Source organism: Camelina sativa, chromosome 18 (genome assembly GCF_000633955.1).
Source record: "Camelina sativa cultivar DH55 chromosome 18, Cs, whole genome shotgun sequence".
NCBI classification, from domain to species: Eukaryota; Viridiplantae; Streptophyta; class Magnoliopsida; order Brassicales; family Brassicaceae; genus Camelina; species Camelina sativa.
In genome coordinates this window covers 10466789-10487184 of record NC_025702.1, presented here as the reverse complement: position 1 = coordinate 10487184, position 20396 = coordinate 10466789, and the positions used below count along the sequence as shown (strand labels likewise).

Here is a 20396-nt window from a genome sequence, read left to right as displayed (position 1 = left end):
TGCCTGATCTTCCTAATGTTGGGGTTGAGAGAGACATGGAAAGTTTCAAGGAGTTTTTCGAGAGCCCGTCTTTTAGAGCCGATGGGTTAAAAATATATCCCACCCTTGTGATTCGTGGAACTGGCCTTTATGAATTATGGAAAACTGGGAGGTACGATGTTCTTGTATTTAACGAAGAGTGCATGCATGTCACAACAGAAAAGCTTAAATCTTATTGATCTGCAGGTACCGAAACTACCCACCTGAGCAGCTTGTGGATATAGTTGCAAGGATTCTCTCCATGGTACCTCCATGGACACGTGTTTATAGAGTTCAGCGTGATATTCCAATGCCTCTGGTTACATCTGGGGTTGAAAAAGGAAATCTCCGTGAACTCGCTCTAGCCAGAATGGATGACTTGGGCCTTAAGTGCCGTGATGTTCGTACTCGTGAAGCTGGAATTCAGGTCACGACCTGAACTTTGTTGCTTCCTTTGTTTTGTTGGTTTAAATACAGAATTTTTCCTAACAGTTAATTACTTATCCAAGTACAGGACATTCATCACAAAATTAAGCCAGAACAAGTAGAGCTTGTGCGTCGTGATTACACTGCCAATGAAGGTTGGGAGACATTCCTTTCTTATGAAGATACACGCCAGGTACAAACTTTCATAATCTCTCATCCTCACCTCTCACAGCATAGTGCCTAGGATTTTAGTGAAGGAATTATTACCCTATCTGTCTGACTTTTGTTACGGATGAATATGCCTTCTTATCTGGTTTATCCAGATCTCATACTGCTTGTCTTTCATTGGACACAATAAGTCATGTTTATCAAAAATAGATGTTTTCTTAATGGAGAATTGTCTTGTTTAGGTAGGACGCAGAGTGCATTAGTTCTCATGGCCTTTTCCTAATCCATAAACTTATAGGACTAAGCATGTGCCTTATGTAGTGGTGTATACAGTGAGTATGTAGTTTGTATCAAATATGCAAGAAGATCTTGTGTCAGATATATAGATTGAGAAGGTGATTAATTTTGTATCCATAATTTCATTGGCATGCACTAAGCCAAGACTTTCATGAGAAACTTGAAAAGGTTTTTCCTTCCAAGCCTTAAACCTGATTAGCAGTTTTAAAATATGTCAAAGACTTTGACATTTTCTTGGATTTACCCATCATTTTAATCTTTATGGATGCAGGACATTCTTGTTGGGTTGTTACGTTTGCGTAAATGCGGGAAGAATGTAACTTGTCCAGAACTCATGGGAAAGTGTTCTGTTGTCCGGGAGCTTCATGTATATGGAACGGCTGTACCAGTTCATGGTCGAGAGGCTGATAAGTTGCAACATCAGGTACCTGATATCTAACTTGAATTTTGACACTCAATTATGGAGTTATATTCTTCTAATTACCGGTTTTTCTTGTGTGTCGAATTTGCAGGGTTATGGTACCCTTCTAATGGAAGAAGCAGAGAGGATTGCTAGAAGAGAACACAGATCTAACAAAATCGGTGTAATTTCTGGTGTAGGAACTCGGCATTACTACAGAAAGTTAGGTTATGAATTGGAAGGTCCTTACATGGTTAAGCATCTTCTTTGAAATTATGTTACTTCAAAACCAAACTTGCGAACCTGTATGTTGAAAATTAAATACTTCTCCTTGTCAGTGGTATCATTTTTGCTTTTAAAATTTTTTATAATCAAGTTGAAAAAAATGCTGATTTCTAGACGAACTACGGTGATCTTATATGAATCTGTAATGCATACACATTGCTACTCTTTGAAGCACTTATGTACTGAACTAAAATCACCACTTTCACTTGGTAAGCCTTGTAATGGACTACAGATTGTTGGATACACATAATAATCAAAACCATATTCCACTTAAAAGGCTTGAACTAAATTCCACTTGTATCTAACTAATATAACCAATTCTACTTGGTAAGCGTCTAATAATAGAGACAAAGCAAAAGATGTTCACATCATCTAAAACATCCAAAAGCTACATATTAACCAAATTCTATGTAGACTGACTTGATCCTTCGTTGTTGTCTAGAGCCATGGACTCAGATCCTTTATCTAATGTGTTCATACCGCATCTGCCACAGCGAACAATCCTACCCTCTCTGCCAACTTTGTGTTTCTTCTTTGGAGACTCATCCACAACCATCTTTCTTTTACGATTCTTCTTACTTCTCTCCTCATGAATCTCCACCGAAGAATCAGGGTTCAAACTAACAAAGAAAATGCAAAAGAGTATCGATAGATTATGTCAAGATCAGAAATGCTAGAAAGGTAGCCATATTGTAGACCCATTCACTCACTACTCCTTCTGGTTCATATCTACCCGTTACTAGAGATAAAACCGTCTTGCCAAAATCTTCAACATCTTTATTTGCAGCGCATAAACCGAATCCATATTCAGTTAACTTAGCTTCCAAATCCTCCCCGAGCAGAATGTTTCCACAGTTCAAGTTCCCATGACTGACGAATTCCCTGCATTCTGTGTGGAGGTAACACAGAGCTTTAGCCACGCTTAAGCAGGTTTCAGTTCTTACTCTCCAAGTTAGTTTCTTGCTTCGTCCAGTATTGACCCGTTCTTAGCGTCTTCGTACACTAGAAATCTCCTGCCTAGCTCGCACTGCAGCAATAACCTTCAAGCTTCGCTAGGTTCTTGTGATGCATTGTACCTATCTTTGATGCAGAGCTCCTAAACTTCCTTTCTTTTGTTAATGTCGCTTCCATTTCTTTAACCGCAACAAGTTCATTCTCCGGCATATCCTACCCCTTTGAATATCCCCGGTCCTATGTTATGATCAAAGTTATCTGTCATGGCCTTTATCTCATCGACAGAGAAGATCATCACACCTTTTGGGTTTGCAGCTTTGGAGAATCGATCAGCTTTCTTCTTTAGCTAGCTGCTTCTTCCTCTGGTAGATGTACACAATAACACCAAGCTGAAATCCGAGAAACAGAACAAGTGTAGTGGAATTTGCGCCGATAAGACAAGGAAGACAGATACCGTGAGACTTGGGTACAGTCACTGGTGGTGACTCTTTAGAAACGTTTCGATTAACAGCAATCGGGTCCAAACATGTTTTAACATATGGTATCGAACTAAGAGATGGATCAGAGAGTAACCGCTGATATATCGGGGTCAGCTTCATGCGACATTGAGGATTCCCATCGTTCGTGTAAGTGACTGCAGTACAAGCAGAATCCTCTGAACACACCTTCTTGCATCTCTGGGAGCTAACTCCAGAAACAACAGAATCATTAGCAGGGTAGATTTCCATACAACTCCAAGTTCTTGAATTCAACCAGATTTGCAGCTTGGCTTCTGATAAGGCACCAAAAGCATTTAGGATCCGAGAGCGATACAAAAAGCAATAAAAGGGCAAGTGCACTCGGAGGATCCAGAACTGTTAAAGTGATCCACAAGTTGCAAAAACACGACACTGATTCTCAACAGCTTGCCAAACCGGTTTCCAAAACTTTGAATCCTCGTTCCACGAGTACATTCTCAGATGACCATCCCGGTCAAGCCTAAGAAACCGGAACTTGACAGTGTCGTTATGATCTTCCCCAAACACAGACCATATAGGTCTCATCAGATCTTGATCCTCAAGAAACAGAGCTCCCTCAGAGGTAAGAACAGCACCAATCTTCTTCTTCTTCTTCTTCAAAGCTTCGCTTCCGTTTGACCAGAGAGTAATGTTACTCTCCCATCTCAGCTGTAACCGCCCTGAATCCTCCAAATGAAGACTCTAATAACTAGACCTAGAATTCTCTCACTAGCATCTCAAAAGAAGGTAACTTTTGGTTTGGAAGCAAAGTATCAGCCGGAGTATCAAAGCTCTGCCAAACAAATCTCTTCTCTATCTTTCAACAACACAAGATTATCGTCACGAAGCAAAGCAGAGGATACAGAGAACCGGTTCGTCTTGCTGTTCCAAACCGGAGAACACCCAACGAAGAATCAAACAAAACCAATTCTCCGTCACTAGTGAGCTCCAAGTAGGAACTGTTATCAGTAACGTAAACAACAGCTCCAGCAACCCAAACGACCTTACGCTGATCAGAAGGGATTTACAGAGAGAAGACAAAAGCAGAGGTGGAAGCATCTTTTCTAAGGGTTATGTGTTTCACCAGAAATTTTCGTCTCTACCACCTAAGACCTAACCATTAAACCTTTCCCTTGTAGTATGTGTCACTTATCCCTTATGCAATGATGGTTAGTGAATAATGGATTACAAATCTAGCCCATGAATAATATGAGGTAAAGGCCAATCATATCAGATCTTAAAAATTTGGGACACCAATCGCTTGTTGAGAATTAATTTGTGTGTCAGTTTAGGTATATAATTATTATTATTGTAAATTGGTATTGCTTTTCCTTTTTTTTGCAGTTATTGTTGTGATATTTAGAAACTTCTAGTAGAAAACACAAAAAAAGTAAAATAGAAAATAAATATGCGATAAAAAAAAGGAAAACAAGACCTAAGTTTGACCCCATCATTACAATATCTAGGCCTGGGCATTCGGTTAACCATTCGGTTTCGGTTCGGTTGTATTCGGTTTCGGTTATTTTGGATATAGTAATATAGTAACCATTTGGATATTTTTGAAATTTCGGTTCGGTTCGGTTCGGTTTCTTTCGGTTCGGTTTCGGTTTGGTTATTTAAATAAATAACCATAACTAACATAAATTATATTAACATTAACCAAATAAACCAAATATAACCAAAACTAACCGAATATAACCAAAATTAACCAAATATACAATAACAAAAATACAAAAAAGGGAAAAATATGGATTCAATTTTACAAAATAGTATTTAACTTTGTAAATTCAAAATAATAACATTTACATATATTGATTATTTAAAATATTTAATTGTTTTGAATCTAGAAATAATTTATATTTTAAGTTTATTTTATAGTTTTGCATAATATTAAGTATATAATATTTGATATCTTCTAGGTTTTCGGATATTTCGGTTAACCATTTAATTGTCGGTTCGGTTCGGTTCGGTTTCAGTTAGTTTGGATATAGATTTTTACTAACCATTCGGGTATTTGAAGAATTTCGGTTCGGTTCGGTTTGGTTTTTTTCGGTTCGGTTTCGGTCGGTTATTTGGTTATCGGTTATTTTGCCCAGCCCTAACAATATCTATACAAGGGGCTTTCTACTCTCTCTCGTTCTCTATTTCTCTATTTCTCTCGCTGCTTTCTATCTCTTTGTCTCGGTAAGAAACATTATGCCGTCGTCAAGCACAAACGCGTCTGATTTCACAATGAAGAAAGGAACAAAACGAAAAATCGAAATCAAGAAACGAGAAACCAAACAGCAACGAGCGGTGGCTTGCTCTAAACGTCGTCAAACTGTCTTTTCCAAAGCCGCCGATCTCTGTCATCTCTCCGGAGCCAACATCGCCGTCTTCGTAACCTCTCCCTCAGAGATGTCCGACGTTGTTTACTCCTTCTCCGGCTACTCTCCTGCCCAAGAGATCGCTGATTGTTACCTAAATCGCAAGCCACCTCCTAAGATTGACGTTAAACCCCAATCGAAGCTAGGGTTTTGGTGGGAAGACCCTGATCTATACCATTCTTGCGATGATCTCTCTGAGTTAAACATCCTCGAGGATCGTATAGAGAGAGTGAAGAAGCATATGATGGCGTGCCTTGAGAAGAAAGAAAAATCGCAATCTGTTTCTAACTCGGAACAAAACCCTAGCACTTGTTCTCTCGACGAGGATTGTGATCGATCTACTTCGTATATTGCTTCTGGTTTTGATCTAAACTCTAGCGCCTCTCATGACTTCGAGTTTTGCAGCGACTAAACCCTAGCTTCTTTCCATGGCGATACTTCTCGACTCATCACAAGTTGCTTCTACATAGGATCTTATTCTCTGTGAACTTACTCTCTTAAATTCTTTTCTCGTATCCCCTGTTTGTAATGTTGAATTTTTTGTAAATCCAAAATTTAACAAAAACCTTTAACCCCTTTATATCTTTTAGTTATTTTACATATTATTCTACCATATTTTGACTCGGATCACTCATCTAAAAGTATGATCTATACCATTCTGGATTCAATTACCTAAAAGTATTAAATAATTAGATCAACTTGTTGCCCAACTCTTATCTAAAAATTTGCTATTGACTCATTTTCCCCCTGAAACACTGCAAATTGAATTGATAAACCTATATGAATAAGCATGTGCCTTATGTAGTGGTGTATACAATGAGTATGTAGTTTGTATAAAATATGCAAGAAGATCTTGTGTCATATATAGATTAAGAAGGTGATTAATTTTGTATCCATAATTTCATGAGAAACTTGAAAAGCTTTTTCCTTCCAAGCCTTACACCTGATTAGCAGTTTTAGAATATGTCAAGACTCTGACATTTTCTTAGATTTACCCATCCTTTTTAATCTTTATGGATGCAGGACATTCTTGTTGGGTTGTTACGTTTGCGTAAATGCGGGAAGAATGTAACTTGTCCAGAACTCATGGGAAAGTGTTCTGTTGTCCGGGAGCTTCATGTATATGGAACGGCTGTACCAGTTCATGGTCGAGAGGCTGATAAGTTGCAACATCAGGTACCTGATATCTAACTTGAATTTTGACACTCAATTATGGAGTTATATTCTTCTAATTACCGGTTTTTCTTGTGTGTCGAATTTGCAGGGTTATGGTACCCTTCTAATGGAAGAAGCAGAGAGGATTGCTAGAAGAGAACACAGATCTAACAAAATTGGTGTAATTTCTGGTGTAGGAACTCGGCACTACTACAGAAAGTTAGGTTATGAATTGGAAGGTCCTTACATGGTTAAGCATCTTCTTTGAAATTATGTTACTTCAAAACCAAATTTGCGAAACTGTATGTTGAACTTATCACATATTCTTGTCAGTGGTATCAGTTTTGCTTTTTAAAATTTTAGTCAGGTTGAAAACCGGCTGATTCCTATACGAACTATGGTGATCTTATATGAATCTTTAATGCATACACATTGCTACTCTTTCAAGCACACTTAGTACTGAACTAAAATCACCACTTCCACTTGGTAAGCATTGTAATGCAGGACAGATTGTTGGGATGCACTTAAAAGGCTTGAACTAATATAACCAATTCTACTTGGTAAGCGTATAATAATAGAGACAAAGCAAAAGATGTTCACATCATTTTAAAGATCCAAAAGCTGCATATTAATTATTAACCAAATTCTATGTAGACTGACTTGATCCTTCGTTGTTGTCTAGAGCCATGGACTCAGATCCTTCATCTAATGTGTTCCTATTCTTCGGTCTTATATACTCAACCCCTACATTACCACACTTCCTCGAGTTGTGTCCAACTAGACCGCATCTGCCACAGCGAACAATCCTACCCTCTCTGCCAACTTTGTGTTTCTTCTTTGGAGACTCATCCACAACCATCTTTCTTTTACGATTCTTCTTACTTCCCTCCTCATGAAACTCCACCGAAGAATCAGGGTTCAAACTAACAAAGAAAATGCAAAAGAGCATTTCATATATTATATTGCAAGAGAAATGCTACAAAGGCAGCCATATTGTTAGATAAAATTAAGTGCTAAAAGTAACTGATAGAAATACTCACTCCATATTCTCCAACTGATAGTCTTGCAGCCATGAACACTGTTGTTCATCATTTTCCTTTTTGATGATCTCCAACGCTACTCCTTTTGCCTTCCGACACTGGTCACGCGAAGCAGTTAAATTCCAACGTCGCTGGATTTGTTCTTGAATAGCTTTTGGTTTCAACTTAGGATTACTCCTGATCTCGTTTAGAAACAGCCTAGCAATTACAGCTTGATTCAACAGCTTGCTACATCCGTTCCTTTCACAACGATGCTCGTCGTGATACGCTTTGATCATCCACTTCCCAACCGGTTCCTCGAAAGAACAATAAATTCTCCAAGGGCAGTCTCCTTCCATCGCACACTTGAGCTCAGACTTTTATTTTCCCCATCTTGAATACTTCACATTCCATCCTTCATTCAACACATAATCCACCATAGCTTCTTTAAACTCTTCCAAAGTGTCAAACACTTGTTTTAGCTTTAGCTCGCCACTACACCTTTCGTATTGCTCTGTTTCAATATCCGAGCTAACAGGTGTATCTCGGTAATCATTCTCCTCATCTTCAACACCCAATCCAGTGACTTTACACTCGATCAGATTCTCTTCATCAAACTCAACAGTTCCATCCTCATGAATAAATGTCTTATGAGAAGCGTCTTCTTCACTTGATTTAACATTCACCTCGTCTAGAATTGGTTTCAGTTCCAGATACCGAGATTCCGCGAGATCAAAACCATCCTTCCGCAGCTCCTACAATGCCAATTACATGTCATGACTTATGCCAAGGACAGATCAATGTTGCTACAATATGAGTCATCATTATATGCTTGATTGAAGACTGTACCTTGCCGGTATGTTGGGTATGCTCTCGTAGGCAGCCATTTGCCAGTACATATTTGTGCGCTTATAGAAATCCTTCAAAGTTTCTCCAGGCTTCAAAGACAAACAACATGATCAAATTAGTTGAGCTTCAAACATAATCTTCTTCTCAGAAAACGAAAAGAAAAAAAATGCCAAAGCCAATTTTACCACTGGGGTACAGCAAGAATCGTTACATGACAACGAAAGATAAAATTTAAAACTACTGGGTTGTTAATACTTCTAACTGATAGAAATTACAAAACATAAAAGAACTAACTATGGGTATCACTCTCCCCGTGATACTAGTTTTATCATGTAAAGAGTATAAGAAGTAACTCTAAAAGTGATGCCATCTAGAATTACATACTTTGTTCCATTCCCAAGTCCTGGGATCAAGAGACCACAAATCTGCATGAACAATTCCTTTCTCAGAGCTCTTCTCGGATGAGACTTCTTTTGAATAACCACCATATAAGTATGTATACCTGCAGCATGAAAGGATTTCCTATAAATAAATGGTTATGCTTGGACTTGAAGAATATGATATAGACATGTGAACTGTAAACTGACCTCATCTTGATAAACAAAAAACTGGAAGCTTCTGCAACGGAAGGTAGGTTTACCTTGTATTGGTCCAGGTCAAACACATAGAGATCATTGTGATACCTGCCAACGAGAAGTGGATAGCAGAGATCAACTTATCAAAATGTTACATCAAATAAAAGCTTAGAGAAACCATATGTTCAATCACATTAATCTCCTAATTCAGTTGGAGCTACTAGAAGAGGGTTTACATGGTCTATTCTCTCTTATTAAGAAATGATATTAAGATCCTGACATAGTTCTAACGGAATGAGTAAATTACTACCTTACTTCACGTAGAGTGTCATAGAAGCCACCAAAAATTATAATCTTGTGTTTGTATAATACCTGGAAAAATAAAGTAAGATGTAAGAAAAACAAGATAAGAACTTAATGGGCTGGTTACTAGAAGGGAGGCAAGAATAGATTGACTATGAAATTACAATTCTAGTTAGCAGACAACTCAACACAGCCGAACACAAACTGCTATCTATTCATCACAGAAGATAATTTTGAAAATTAAGCAGCTCACAGGTGACAACTTCTCCAGATTCCCACCCTTGATGTATAAACTACAAGACAAAATGTGAACAATATCTACAGTCTTAAATATCTAATACTACTCTCAGTGCTTGTTAATTCGACGTACTGGGTACTGCCAAAGTCTGGATATTGCTGTTTCAGCTGAAGGAGAGTAGTGTATTCAAAGTCCGACTATATATACTTATTCCAGCAGTATGTTAGCAACAAACATTGTTTAGTTTTAAGGCACATTGGTCAGGATACATCAAAGACTTACCATACGATGACCAGAACGTGGACTAGGACATCCCTTCAAATTTCACTGTTCCCAATAGTTATATATGTCATCATTTCTCACATAAATTTAAATATCACATATTAAAACTAATTAAATAATTACATACTATTTTAAGGCAAAATTTCACTAAAATTTACTTACAAATATACAAATCAATATAAATAAAATATTCTAAAATGGCTATAAAAACATATCAATTAATATAAAGTTAATAAAAATAAAGAACATATAACTTATTAACATAATCATATAAAAACAAAATGTTATCTTTTATGTTAGTATTATTACCATAATAATTTAAATAACAAGCTTTCAATAGTTATTATAATTGATTATAGAAATAAGTATATTATACCTGAATTATCTCCAAATATTAAAAGAAACTTAATTCCCAATAAATATAGATTCATATATATTCATAAATAAATTTAAAATGTCAACAAATGAGGGGATATCATGATGTGTGATTATTTATATATATCTAAGTATGTAAACTATTTATTCTCAACATTTAGTGTCATTATTCATTAAAAAATAGAAATATTGATAACCAAATAGGAAAATACATTCTAATTGTATATTCGTCTATGTGTTATTAAAAAGGAATGAGACAATAACCCTTATCATTATAAATAAACTTAGTACCAAAAAAAATCATTATATATTTAAAATGAGTGACTATTAGATTATGCAAAATTATTATAGTTACTCGATAAACCACAAATAGAAATTTGATTTTTAAAACACACAAAAATATATATTGCCATAAATTGTAATATTTTATAAATATTTTTTACCACGTTCACATATTTCACGGGTGAAATGTATTTCTTATATAAATACGTTGATTTTGGAATTTTATCAATTTTTTCATAATGGTTTTTTGGGTAATAATCGGTCATTTATAGAAAATATTAACAAACCGACTAACTTAAAAGATTTAAATAGCCTAATCAAAAAACGTAAATCAATAAATTAGATTATCTTCAGAAATTTGGTTTAGAATCTGATTGTTACTAACATATAATAAAATTAAATAACTAAACTACCGAGTAATTTAGTATATGTTGTTATGGTTAAATAAGAAATATGTAAAATTGTTATGATTACAAAATAAAACATAAGAAGATATGAATTTGATTTTTAAACCACACAAAAGACAGTTGCAATAAATAGTAACATTTTATCAATACTTTCTCTACCATAAAACCTCTTACACATTCAAAGATAAAAAAGTGAAGTTTTGAATAAATAAAGAAAAATATTTAACTACAGATTATGTATTTATGTGTGACACAAACCAATATTGGATCTAAATAATAATTTTACTTACAATAATTTTCCTTAAATCGATTTACTCCGCACATAGTCAATTGCTACCTAGTACATCGTTGTAAGGGAAACATACAAATATCCATGATTAGCAACTTGGTCACCATTGGACATTCTGCAAACAGCAACGACATCACCACGATAGCGTTTAACCGACTCCACGACGACTGAGTGATATCCTTAGAACGAAGCATTTTTCTCTAGAAGGCCATAGTAGATGTCGTCTCCTTTGTCAAATATGTGCGATTATACACATAAGCCACAAATGGGTGAAAGGAAAGTCCAAACAAAGCAGCCTCGAGACCAACTTCCTTCACGTTTTCGATCCTGGATTCACCGAAGCTGGCGGGAGGGAATGGTTCTTGACGGCAACTAAACTCAGCTTGACATTTTTCTTCTGGTGGCGGGATACCAAAATATTTCATATATTGTAACAAAAAAATACGGTTCACATCCATAGCAGACATGATCCTTAGGTGCTCTTTTGTCTCTGCCTAGCAGATCAGTTTGGCATACAGTACACAAGTGCCAGGTACTCAACGGTTTAAATTCAGTTTCCCATCCAGATTGTATCAACTCTTGCGCTCACCAAATCTGTTGATGAGTAGTTCCAGCAGAGTAGATGGTTCTTTTGGTCTCTGATGGGACCAAAATTTCCGCGCCAACTTTGTTCAGTCACAATAGGAGGAGTTTCCTTGGGATGCCAAGCAAGACTATGAACGTATCTGTCTGAACACGCGAAAATAGGACCTCCTATTGGACGAGGGCGACTTCTTACTTGTCGAAGTATCTCTTTGCCAATAAGGACTTCAATATCTGTCTCTTCTATCCGGCTCGGGCCCTCTTGCCTTGCATTTTCCCATAGTTGCTTCAGCCGCTCTTCTTTAGGTAGAACACTAGGAGTTGTCTCCATAGGAGTAGCAGCATCAGTCTCCATCTCCATAGGAGTAGTTTTCATAAGTGTAGTTTTCAAAAAAACTGATTTTTACACCATTCATAAAAATTTAACGTAAATTTAGTTTATTGAGAAAGATAAAAAAATCTGTTTGCACTTCTCAAAGAAATTTTTTAACTCATTGACTGCAGTTGTGTTATTATTCACCAAAACATGTAAGGTCATGAATGGTGACATTACAAGTGCGGATTTCTAAATGTGGTTTTCGAAAAAACTGATTTTTACACCATTCACAAAAAATGAACCTAATTTGCAATTTTTAAGAGAAAAAGAAAAATCTGTTTGCCAATTAATGAAATTAAAGAAGAAATTTAACTCATGGACAGCATTTGTGTTATTATTCACCAATTAGCCAGTGGTTTTGTTTCCAAACTACTTACTGGAGAAAACAAATTTTTCTGTTTATTTTAATTTTAATAATGAGTTAGTAATCAACATACTTTTTTGAATTGCTAATACTTCTCACATATAATTTAATTTTTAAATGTGTCTTTTTAAAGACAATAATTACTTCATTAATTTTTCATAAATTATAAAATAATGAGTTTTCGTGAAAAAACAGATTAAAAAAAAATTGTCAAATTGAATATTTCACTTTATTTTTAATTCACTAATATTTGCTATATATTATACTTATCTTTCAAACGAAGAAATCATAAAAAATTTCTTATACTATTTTCTTATGTACTAATAGTTGAATTAATCTATATTTTCTTAATTCAAAATTTGATTACAATAATAGGGTATATACCATTTTTAAGAAACTAAGATTATAAATTATATTGAAAGTGATGATAAACTGTTATTTTATGTTGATGTTTTGATTTGAATTTTTTTGTTTCTATGTTTATCTCATTCTAAAATCTAGTTATTCCTTTTTTTTTGGATAAACATTGTGGGTTCATGCCTGCCTCAAAAAATGGGGTTTTCACATTTTAAACTGGCTAGTTTGGTATGTGGGAACTGTTTTGAAGCTAGGATGTGGGGGATTATTATGATTGGAAGTGATAAGAAAGTGATTGATGTTGTTCATGCGCTGTCAACGGTTTGGCTTAGTGTAGCATTGAATTCCTAAAGTTATTGCGGTTGTGGATGTACAGGGAAATGGGTTAAAATACAGTGGCCAAGTGTGAGAATGAGCAGCAAGAACTTGTGCGAAGCAGTTAAATTCCAACGTTGCTGGATTTGTTCTTGAATAACTTTTGGTTTGAACTTAGGATTACTCCTGATCTCGTTTAGAAATAGCCTAGCAATTACCGCTTGATTCAACAGCTTGCTATATCATCCACTTTCCAACCGGTTCCTAGAAAAGTCGAAAGAACAATAAATTCTCCATGGGCAGTCAGTCTCCTTTGCGGTTACTCAATACGAAGTCGTTTGATCGTAAAAAACTTATTTGTGGCTAAATTAGTCGTTCGTTTGTGTAGTAATTGTAATGATAACAGATATCGCCATAGTACATGTAGGAATTTGCAGTTTTCCTCAAAATCTTAACAAATGTTACAGACTTGTGGCCTCATCAAGATGAGTCTATTTCAAAATTGATGTTTGACTGTAAAATAACGATAACTGCTGAGGCTGTTAATAACCTCATCTCTTCTTCTTTGCAATGCCGCCTCCCTTTCTAGAGCTACTACTAGCCTCAGGTCCTTCTGCTTCTTCAGCTTTTTGCTCTGCCTCAAGTATTGCCAACTGCAAATTGTACATTCAACCATTATTATCACAAATCACCATAACTCTGGCCAGGCTTTACACGATTTAAAGAGAAGAAAATGGTGAGCGACTGATGTCATGTGATAAAACTCTCACCTCATCTAGAATTGGTTTCAGTTCCAGATACCGAGATTCCGCGAGATCAAAACCATCCTTCCGGAGCTCCTACAATGCCAATTACATGTGAATCATAATATAATGTCATGACTCATGCCAAGGACAGAACAATGTTGCTACAATATGGAGTCATCACTATATGCTCGATGGAAGACTATACCTTGCCGGTATGTTGAGTATGCTCATAGGCAGCCATCTGCCAGTACATATTTGTGCGCTTATAGAAATCCTTCAAAGTTTCTCCAGGCTTCAAAGACAAACAACATGATCAAATTAGTTGAGCTTCAAACATAATCTCCTCAGAAAACGAAAAGACAAAAAAAAAGCCAAAGCCAATTTTACCACTGGGGTTCTCTGTGAATCTGAAAGTCCTAAATTAGCTCTAATTTGTTCTATCCGAGCTCGTTTCTCTTTTCTTCGAAGGGACTTTCCTTCTCCTTTTATCATTGCAACAACTTCTCCCACTTTCACTGATCCGTCAACATCCATTGCCTAGATTTAACATAACCAAACTATGTCAAATATAGCCACAGGGTAGACTCACTCCAGATTCAAAGAGGGATAAAGTATCTAAGAGAAGAAGGAAAGGCAAAACCATATAGTACCTCTACTTCTTCATCGTCATCTTCATCATCAGACTCTTCACTGTTTCCTTCATCTTCACTATCATCTTCATCCTCGTCTTCGTTCCCTTCTTCCTCATCTGAGACTTCCACCCACTCAGTTTCAGTCGCCTGTTGTAAAGGACATACCAAGAAACTTATTGTCTGCAGAATATTTTATCAATCGATATCAAAGACAAAAAATGAAGATTGGTGTCAAACAAACCGGTATGATACACTTCCACTCGTCAAGTTTGCTAAGGTTGAGCGAATACAAATCATCAAGAGTAACTTCTTTATCTTTTATCTCCATCATGCCACCATATATGTATAAGGTATCCTTCCCAACGACCATACAAGAATTGATACGCCCACATGGTTTTACAACCTGCAAGGAAATAAATGCAACGATTTACAAAATGACACCAATGCTCGTAACTGAAGGTACACAATGTTAGTGAATTTTGCCAAAACAAACCTCCTCTGAGACTGAAACTTGAGGATCTAGTCTAGCTTTTGCTTTCTGTAGACTCTTACTTTTATCAGACTCAGCATTAGATCTATTTCCATCAACAGTTAGACCTGCTACCATACGTTCAGATATCCCATCCGAGGAGCCTACTCCATCGCTTTGCTCAATCATGGCCGATGATTCATCTTCTTCTGATGAATCCATCTCTTCATCATTGTTAGATGCCACAGGTTTTGCCTCTATATTCTTCTTTGCCTGTAAAATACGGAGATAAGTTTTAACCTAATTTGAAACATCTCTTAACCATAAGGCTCCCACGGGATAAAAGTTGAATAATGGATACAGCACGCAGCAAAAAGCCAAAAACTATAGTAGATGCAGTCGTACCTTATCTTTTGATGATTTTTCTTTTCGTAACTCTATTGGATACCTGTACTCCATAGAAACTGAGAGTCAGTGATACAAAATGAAAAACTACCGAACCTTAACATATTTTTAAGAACTAAGCATCTCAAAATAGCTATAGTTTTTACAACCTTCAGGGGTAAAACTTAAATAGCAAAAAATACATTTGAGAAGAAGCTTCATAAGTTCAGTGCTCATAATAACATCAATTGGATTCTTACCAGCGACGATTATCTAACTGGAAGCCATAGAGTTCATTTAAGAATAAACTCATCATTACATCACCTGCCAAAAAATTGCAGAGGTCAAGAATTTAACTTAGAGTTTCTGATATACAAAAATGACACTAGGAAACCATTTCCTGACCTTCCATTTCCATGTCCACGACACCCCCAAACAGCAAAGCACGCTTTTTGTGGACACAGACTGAAAATCCAGCACGGGAGCTAGGAGGCATCCCGATTTTCTTCACCTAAGTACAGCAAGAATCATTACATCACAACGAAAGATAATATTTAAAACTACAAAACATGAATGAACTAACTGTGGGTATCACTCTCCCGGTGATACTAGTTTTATCATGTAAAGAGTATAAGAAGTAACTCTAAAAGTGATGCCATCTAGAATTACATACTTTGTTCCATTCCCAAGTCCTGGGATCAAGAGACCACAAATCTGCATGAACAATTCCTTTCTCAGAGCTCTTCTCGGATGAAACTTCTTTTGAATAACCACCATATAAGTATATCTGCAGGATGAAAGAATTTCCTATAAATAAATGGTTATGCTTGGACTTGAAGAATATGATAAAGACATATGAATTGTAAACTGACCTCGTCTTGATAAACAAAAAACTGGAAGCCGCTTCTAGCTGTAGGCCACATGGCACCAGGCTTAGGTTTGATTTCTTGCCACTATCAAAAGAGACACCAAACATATTCACTAAAAGGTGTAGAAAGTTCCAGAGAGCTAAGAACTGAAATGGGATGGAAACTTCTGCAACGGAAGGTAGGTTTACCTTGTATTGGTCCAGGTCAAACACATAGAGATCATTGTAATACCTGCCAACGAGAAGTGGATAGCAGAGATCAACTTATCAAAATGTTACATCAAATGAAAGCTTAGAGAAAAAATATGTTCAATAACATTAATCTCCTAATTCAGTTGGAGCTACTAGAAGAGGTTTACATGGTCTATTCTCTATTATTAAGAGATGAAATTAAGATCCTGACATAGTTCTAACGGAATGAGTAAGTTACTACCTTACTTCACGTAGAGTGTCATAGAAGCCACCAAAAATTATAATCTTGTGTTTGTATAATACCTGGAAAAATAAAGTAAGATGTAAGAAAAGCAAGATAAGAACTTACTGAGCTGGTTACTAGAAGGGAGGCAAGAATTGATTGACTATGAAATTACAATTCTAGTAAGCAGACAACTCAACACAGCAGAACACAAACTGCTATCTATTCATCACAGAAGATAAGTTTGAAAATTAAGCAGCACACAGGTGACAACTTTTCCAGATTCCCACCCTTGATGTATAAACTACAAGACAAAATGTGAACAATATCTACAGTCTTAAATATCTAATACTAGTCTCAGAGCTTGTTAATTCGACGTACTGCCAAAGTCTGGATATTGCTGTTTCAGCTAGAAGGAGAGTAGTGTATTCAAAGTCCGACTCTAAATACTTATTGCAGCAGTATGTTAGCAACAAACATTGTTTAGTTTTAAGGAACATTGGTCAGGATACATCAAAGACTTACCATACGATGACCAGAACGTGGACTAGGACATCCCTTCAAATTTAACTGTTCCCACTGGTTAGTTTTCACGTCCAGCATCCAAAAGTCCTATAAATTAAACCCAACGTTAAACGATGAGAAAAAAGAGATAGTAATAGACTGGCAAAACACAGCAATATACTACTCACCTTGTAGTGGTGGAACCGCTCTTGGTTTGGAGATGTAAACTCACCACCTAATCAATAAAAAAGGAACTTACACATATGGACTGAAAGGAATGAAGATGCAAAAAGAATCATTCAATGTCATTCATCTACCAAATATGTAGAGATAATTCTTCCAAGCAACTGCCTGATGAGAGCTACGAGGAGGTGGACTATTGGGGCTAGAAACTAACTTCCACTCCTGCTTATCGACATCATATCGGTAGAGATCACCATACACATACGTCTGCAATCACATGAAAACCAGTTTGTATCATATGGTGGTTACATAACAAAACGCTCTCTTTACAAGGGGAACGAAAACTTGAAAGAAAAAAGATTGTGCAACCAAATTTTGAAAGCTAACCTTCTGGCCATTATAAAATTCACCACCATAGAGTATCAACTCAGTCTCTTTCAAAGGATTTATAGTAAGCTGCATAAATAATCTCATCAATCAGCACAGATTTGGAAAAAAGTTCAAAAGCTTTAGATCAAAAAAGTTTCAATCTTTATAAAAAAATAAACAGAGTAAGAGAGCCTAACCGAGCAGTTTGACCTAGGAGATGGTGCTGGCACATTTTCCTCAACATGGACCTCTTTCTTCTTAGCCTCCTCCTTTTGTATGCTCAACTGGTAAACAACAACATAATACAAAAATGTTACCTTTTTGTTGTTGGTTTGCAATCTATACTAGTAAAAGAAGTATCTTTTAATCAATACATACTCCATAAAACTAAGAACAGAGTAGAACCCAACACACTCATGATTCCTAAGCTCAAAACCAATACACAAAACCCAATAAGAATCTGAAGGGAGAGAGAGTAAAAAATTACGAGAATGGCGTCGATGTCGTCTTCAGGAGAGAGCTTTTTGCCCTCTCGACGAGCTTTCTTCTCCTCTGCTTTGGCGGTTTTTCTCTCGGTTTTCTCCTTTCCTTTACCAGGCTTCTTCGTCTTCTTTCCCATAATTGTGAGCTTTAGGAATGGATGGAGGAGGAGGCTGAGAGAAACGAAGAAGAAGAGCGATGATTAATGGAAGTAGCCCTTTCTTGTCTTCTACAGTTCTACCAAAAGAAGACGAAGACGAAGAAACATCCTGGGCCAGGCCCATCTCCCTATATTACCGAGGAAAAATTAAAGGCCCATTCTGTTTCATTTCTAAATTTTAAAGTGAATTGTGGGTTACCTTAAAATCTTTCTTTTTCAAATATGGAAAATGGTTGCCGCCTACACACTCACACAGCTTACGAAATTGCAATGCCCTAAGATTCCGGACAAGTACGAGGATGAGGATCACTTACATTACATCTAATGACTTGATGACTGTGTGCTTTGCAGATTGGTTTACGAGAGGATTGAGCCAAATGCTCAACCTTTATAAGATTCCCTTCATAATGATAAACTAGATATGAAACATATGTAAAAATACTAAATAACTTCAGTCAACCAAGAAAACAAGAAAAGCAAACCCATTTACCATGAAAAAAATACATAAGCTAATTTAAATTTGTATCCTAGAGAAAAAAAGAATTGCTTCTTGTCCAAAGAACAACGCTCCATGTTAGCTTATATGGCGGGAATATTTAATGATAACAACAAAAATCCAAAAGGAACCTTCTCAGATTTCTAAAATCGCCTTTCTAACAAAAATTGAAGGCCGAAGCAAAACCTTTGAAGCAAACTCAAAGGTACTAAACCAAGCTTTTTGAGTTTTTAAAGCTAATTTGTAAGGAATGAAACAGAAGCAGTTAGCAAACATCAAACTCTTAGCAATTAATCCCAACAACAAAACCCATCTCAACATCAACAAAATTGATCTGAATGTCTTCAAATTGCCTGGAAAAAAAAAGGACAACTAAAGCGCTCTAGTAAAGACAAGAAGAGTGTATCCCATCATTCCCATATATTAATGGGCACAAGACATCAATAATGATTAACTTAATTGTATTCAAAAACAGTGGACACTTGAAAAGAGAGAGAAAAAAAAGCAAACAACGAAACCAAATCCACACAAGACAAAGTAACTAGAGATATTTATTTGATGATAGATAGATATCGCACAATGGATCTTGTCGATAGTCAATCAAGACAAGACACCTTCCTCGAGAAAACACTCCTCAGTGGTGGTGGGATGAGAGCACCTGCTTTAGTATAATTTAGTATAATAGCGTGGGCGGGATACATGATGCTCCTTAGCTACTTCTCCAATGGAAAAGCCATACCCACCATGGGCAGTCAAGCATCCAGTACGGTCATTGAAGGCTCTTCTAACTATAACCTTACGTACAACATGCTCACCAATCTTACCAACACGAGCCAACGCAAAGCCCTTAAACGTGATGTAGACATAGACATTTGCAGCTGAGGCTTGGAGTGGCTCATCAAGTGTTTCCATTACAACTTTGATAATCTGCAACTGGGACAGCTCGCTCTCTTCAATCCTCCTGTCGTTTGCACAAAGGGCAAGTTCCAAATATAGGCGAATCCAGTCATTCGACTGCAACTCTGATTCCTTGAACTGCAAAAAATAATAAAACATAGATCAGACGAAAAAATAATAAAACATAGATCAGACGCTACTTAACTGAAGGTAATTGCAAAAGTGAAAATACTAGTGTGTACGTACCTCGTAAAATCGTTGAAAATCATTGAAATCTGACGGCCAACAAGGCAATTGGACTTTATCATCATCCACCATTCCAGAGCTACGAAGGAGGTCAGTAGGGGTACCTTGAGGCTTAGCAATAAAGCACGACAAATTCAAACTGCCCGTACTACCTTCAGCAACTCCAACCTGAAGTGTAACGAGTGAAGCTGGATCAATGCTTGCTGGATCGCAAGCAGCCAAAGTAATGTAGTAACTGGCCTGACAATTCATTGTCTTGTTGAACTTCTTTAGGTGGTGGAGCTGCAAATTTGTCCCATGGGACATGTTGTAACGATCAAGCCCCAATCTAGCATAACGCTTAACCAAGACAGGATGAGGATAATTAA

The 20396-nt window shown here is 36.5% G+C and overlaps 3 protein-coding genes, 1 long non-coding RNA gene and 3 pseudogenes across 5 annotated transcripts in view; 3 read left to right on the top strand and 4 right to left on the bottom strand.

Annotated features, from left to right (window-relative positions):
- LOC104761022 (elongator complex protein 3) overlaps positions 1-1713 on the top strand; it is a 5755-nt gene extending 4042 nt beyond the window's left edge. For both annotated transcript variants that reach the window (XM_019240497.1, XM_010484039.2), the window contains 2 exons: positions 1181-1333; positions 1422-1713. In XM_019240497.1, coding sequence (XP_019096042.1) covers positions 1181-1333; positions 1422-1580 — 312 coding nt within the window. In that variant the 3' untranslated portion in view covers positions 1581-1713. The remainder of the gene's footprint in view (positions 1-1180; positions 1334-1421) is intronic.
- Positions 2047-4069, bottom strand: LOC104763335 (annotated as a pseudogene).
- LOC104763334 lies at positions 5242-5898 on the top strand (annotated as a pseudogene).
- On the top strand, positions 6425-6858 carry LOC104763333 (elongator complex protein 3-like). The gene is made up of 2 exons (XM_010486718.2): positions 6425-6587; positions 6676-6858. Exons 1-2 carry the CDS (start codon positions 6429-6431, stop codon positions 6832-6834), a joined length of 318 nt encoding a protein of 105 aa, XP_010485020.1. The 5' UTR covers positions 6425-6428; the 3' UTR covers positions 6835-6858.
- Positions 7195-8280, bottom strand: LOC104763332 (annotated as a pseudogene).
- On the bottom strand, positions 9087-9872 carry LOC109130593. Its single transcript, XR_002036499.1, has 3 exons — positions 9833-9872; positions 9320-9381; positions 9087-9117 (listed from the first exon to the last, which is right to left on the bottom strand). It is a non-coding gene; the product is annotated as an uncharacterized LOC109130593 (long non-coding RNA).
- Positions 13517-18368, bottom strand: LOC104761021 (kelch domain-containing protein 4). The gene is made up of 20 exons (XM_010484038.2): positions 18237-18368; positions 17947-18033; positions 17768-17836; positions 17515-17647; positions 17386-17432; positions 17219-17305; positions 16712-16773; positions 16468-16510; positions 16283-16363; positions 16084-16197; positions 15816-15921; positions 15671-15734; positions 15432-15474; positions 15051-15299; positions 14799-14960; positions 14576-14704; positions 14313-14462; positions 14131-14217; positions 13950-14018; positions 13517-13832 (listed from the first exon to the last, which is right to left on the bottom strand). Exons 1-20 carry the CDS (start codon positions 18366-18368, stop codon positions 13731-13733), a joined length of 2016 nt encoding a protein of 671 aa, XP_010482340.1. The 3' UTR covers positions 13517-13730.

Excerpts from the sequence above, each read along its gene's own strand:
- LOC104763333 (XM_010486718.2), top strand. The coding sequence starts at position 6,429 with ATGCAGGACATTCTTGTTGGGTTGTTACGTTTGCGTAAATGCGGGAAG. Across the intron at positions 6,588-6,675 it reads CTGATAAGTTGCAACATCAG|GGTTATGGTACCCTTCTAAT; the intron begins GTACCTGATATC and ends TCGAATTTGCAG.
- LOC104761021 (XM_010484038.2), bottom strand. The coding sequence starts at position 18,368 with ATGGGAAAGAAGACGAAGAAGCCTGGTAAAGGAAAGGAGAAAACCGAG. Across the intron at positions 17,837-17,946 it reads CTCCTAGGTCAAACTGCTCG|CTTACTATAAATCCTTTGAA; the intron begins GTTAGGCTCTCT and ends TTATTTATGCAG. Across the intron at positions 17,433-17,514 it reads GAATTATCTCTACATATTTG|GTGGTGAGTTTACATCTCCA; the intron begins GTAGATGAATGA and ends TTTATTGATTAG.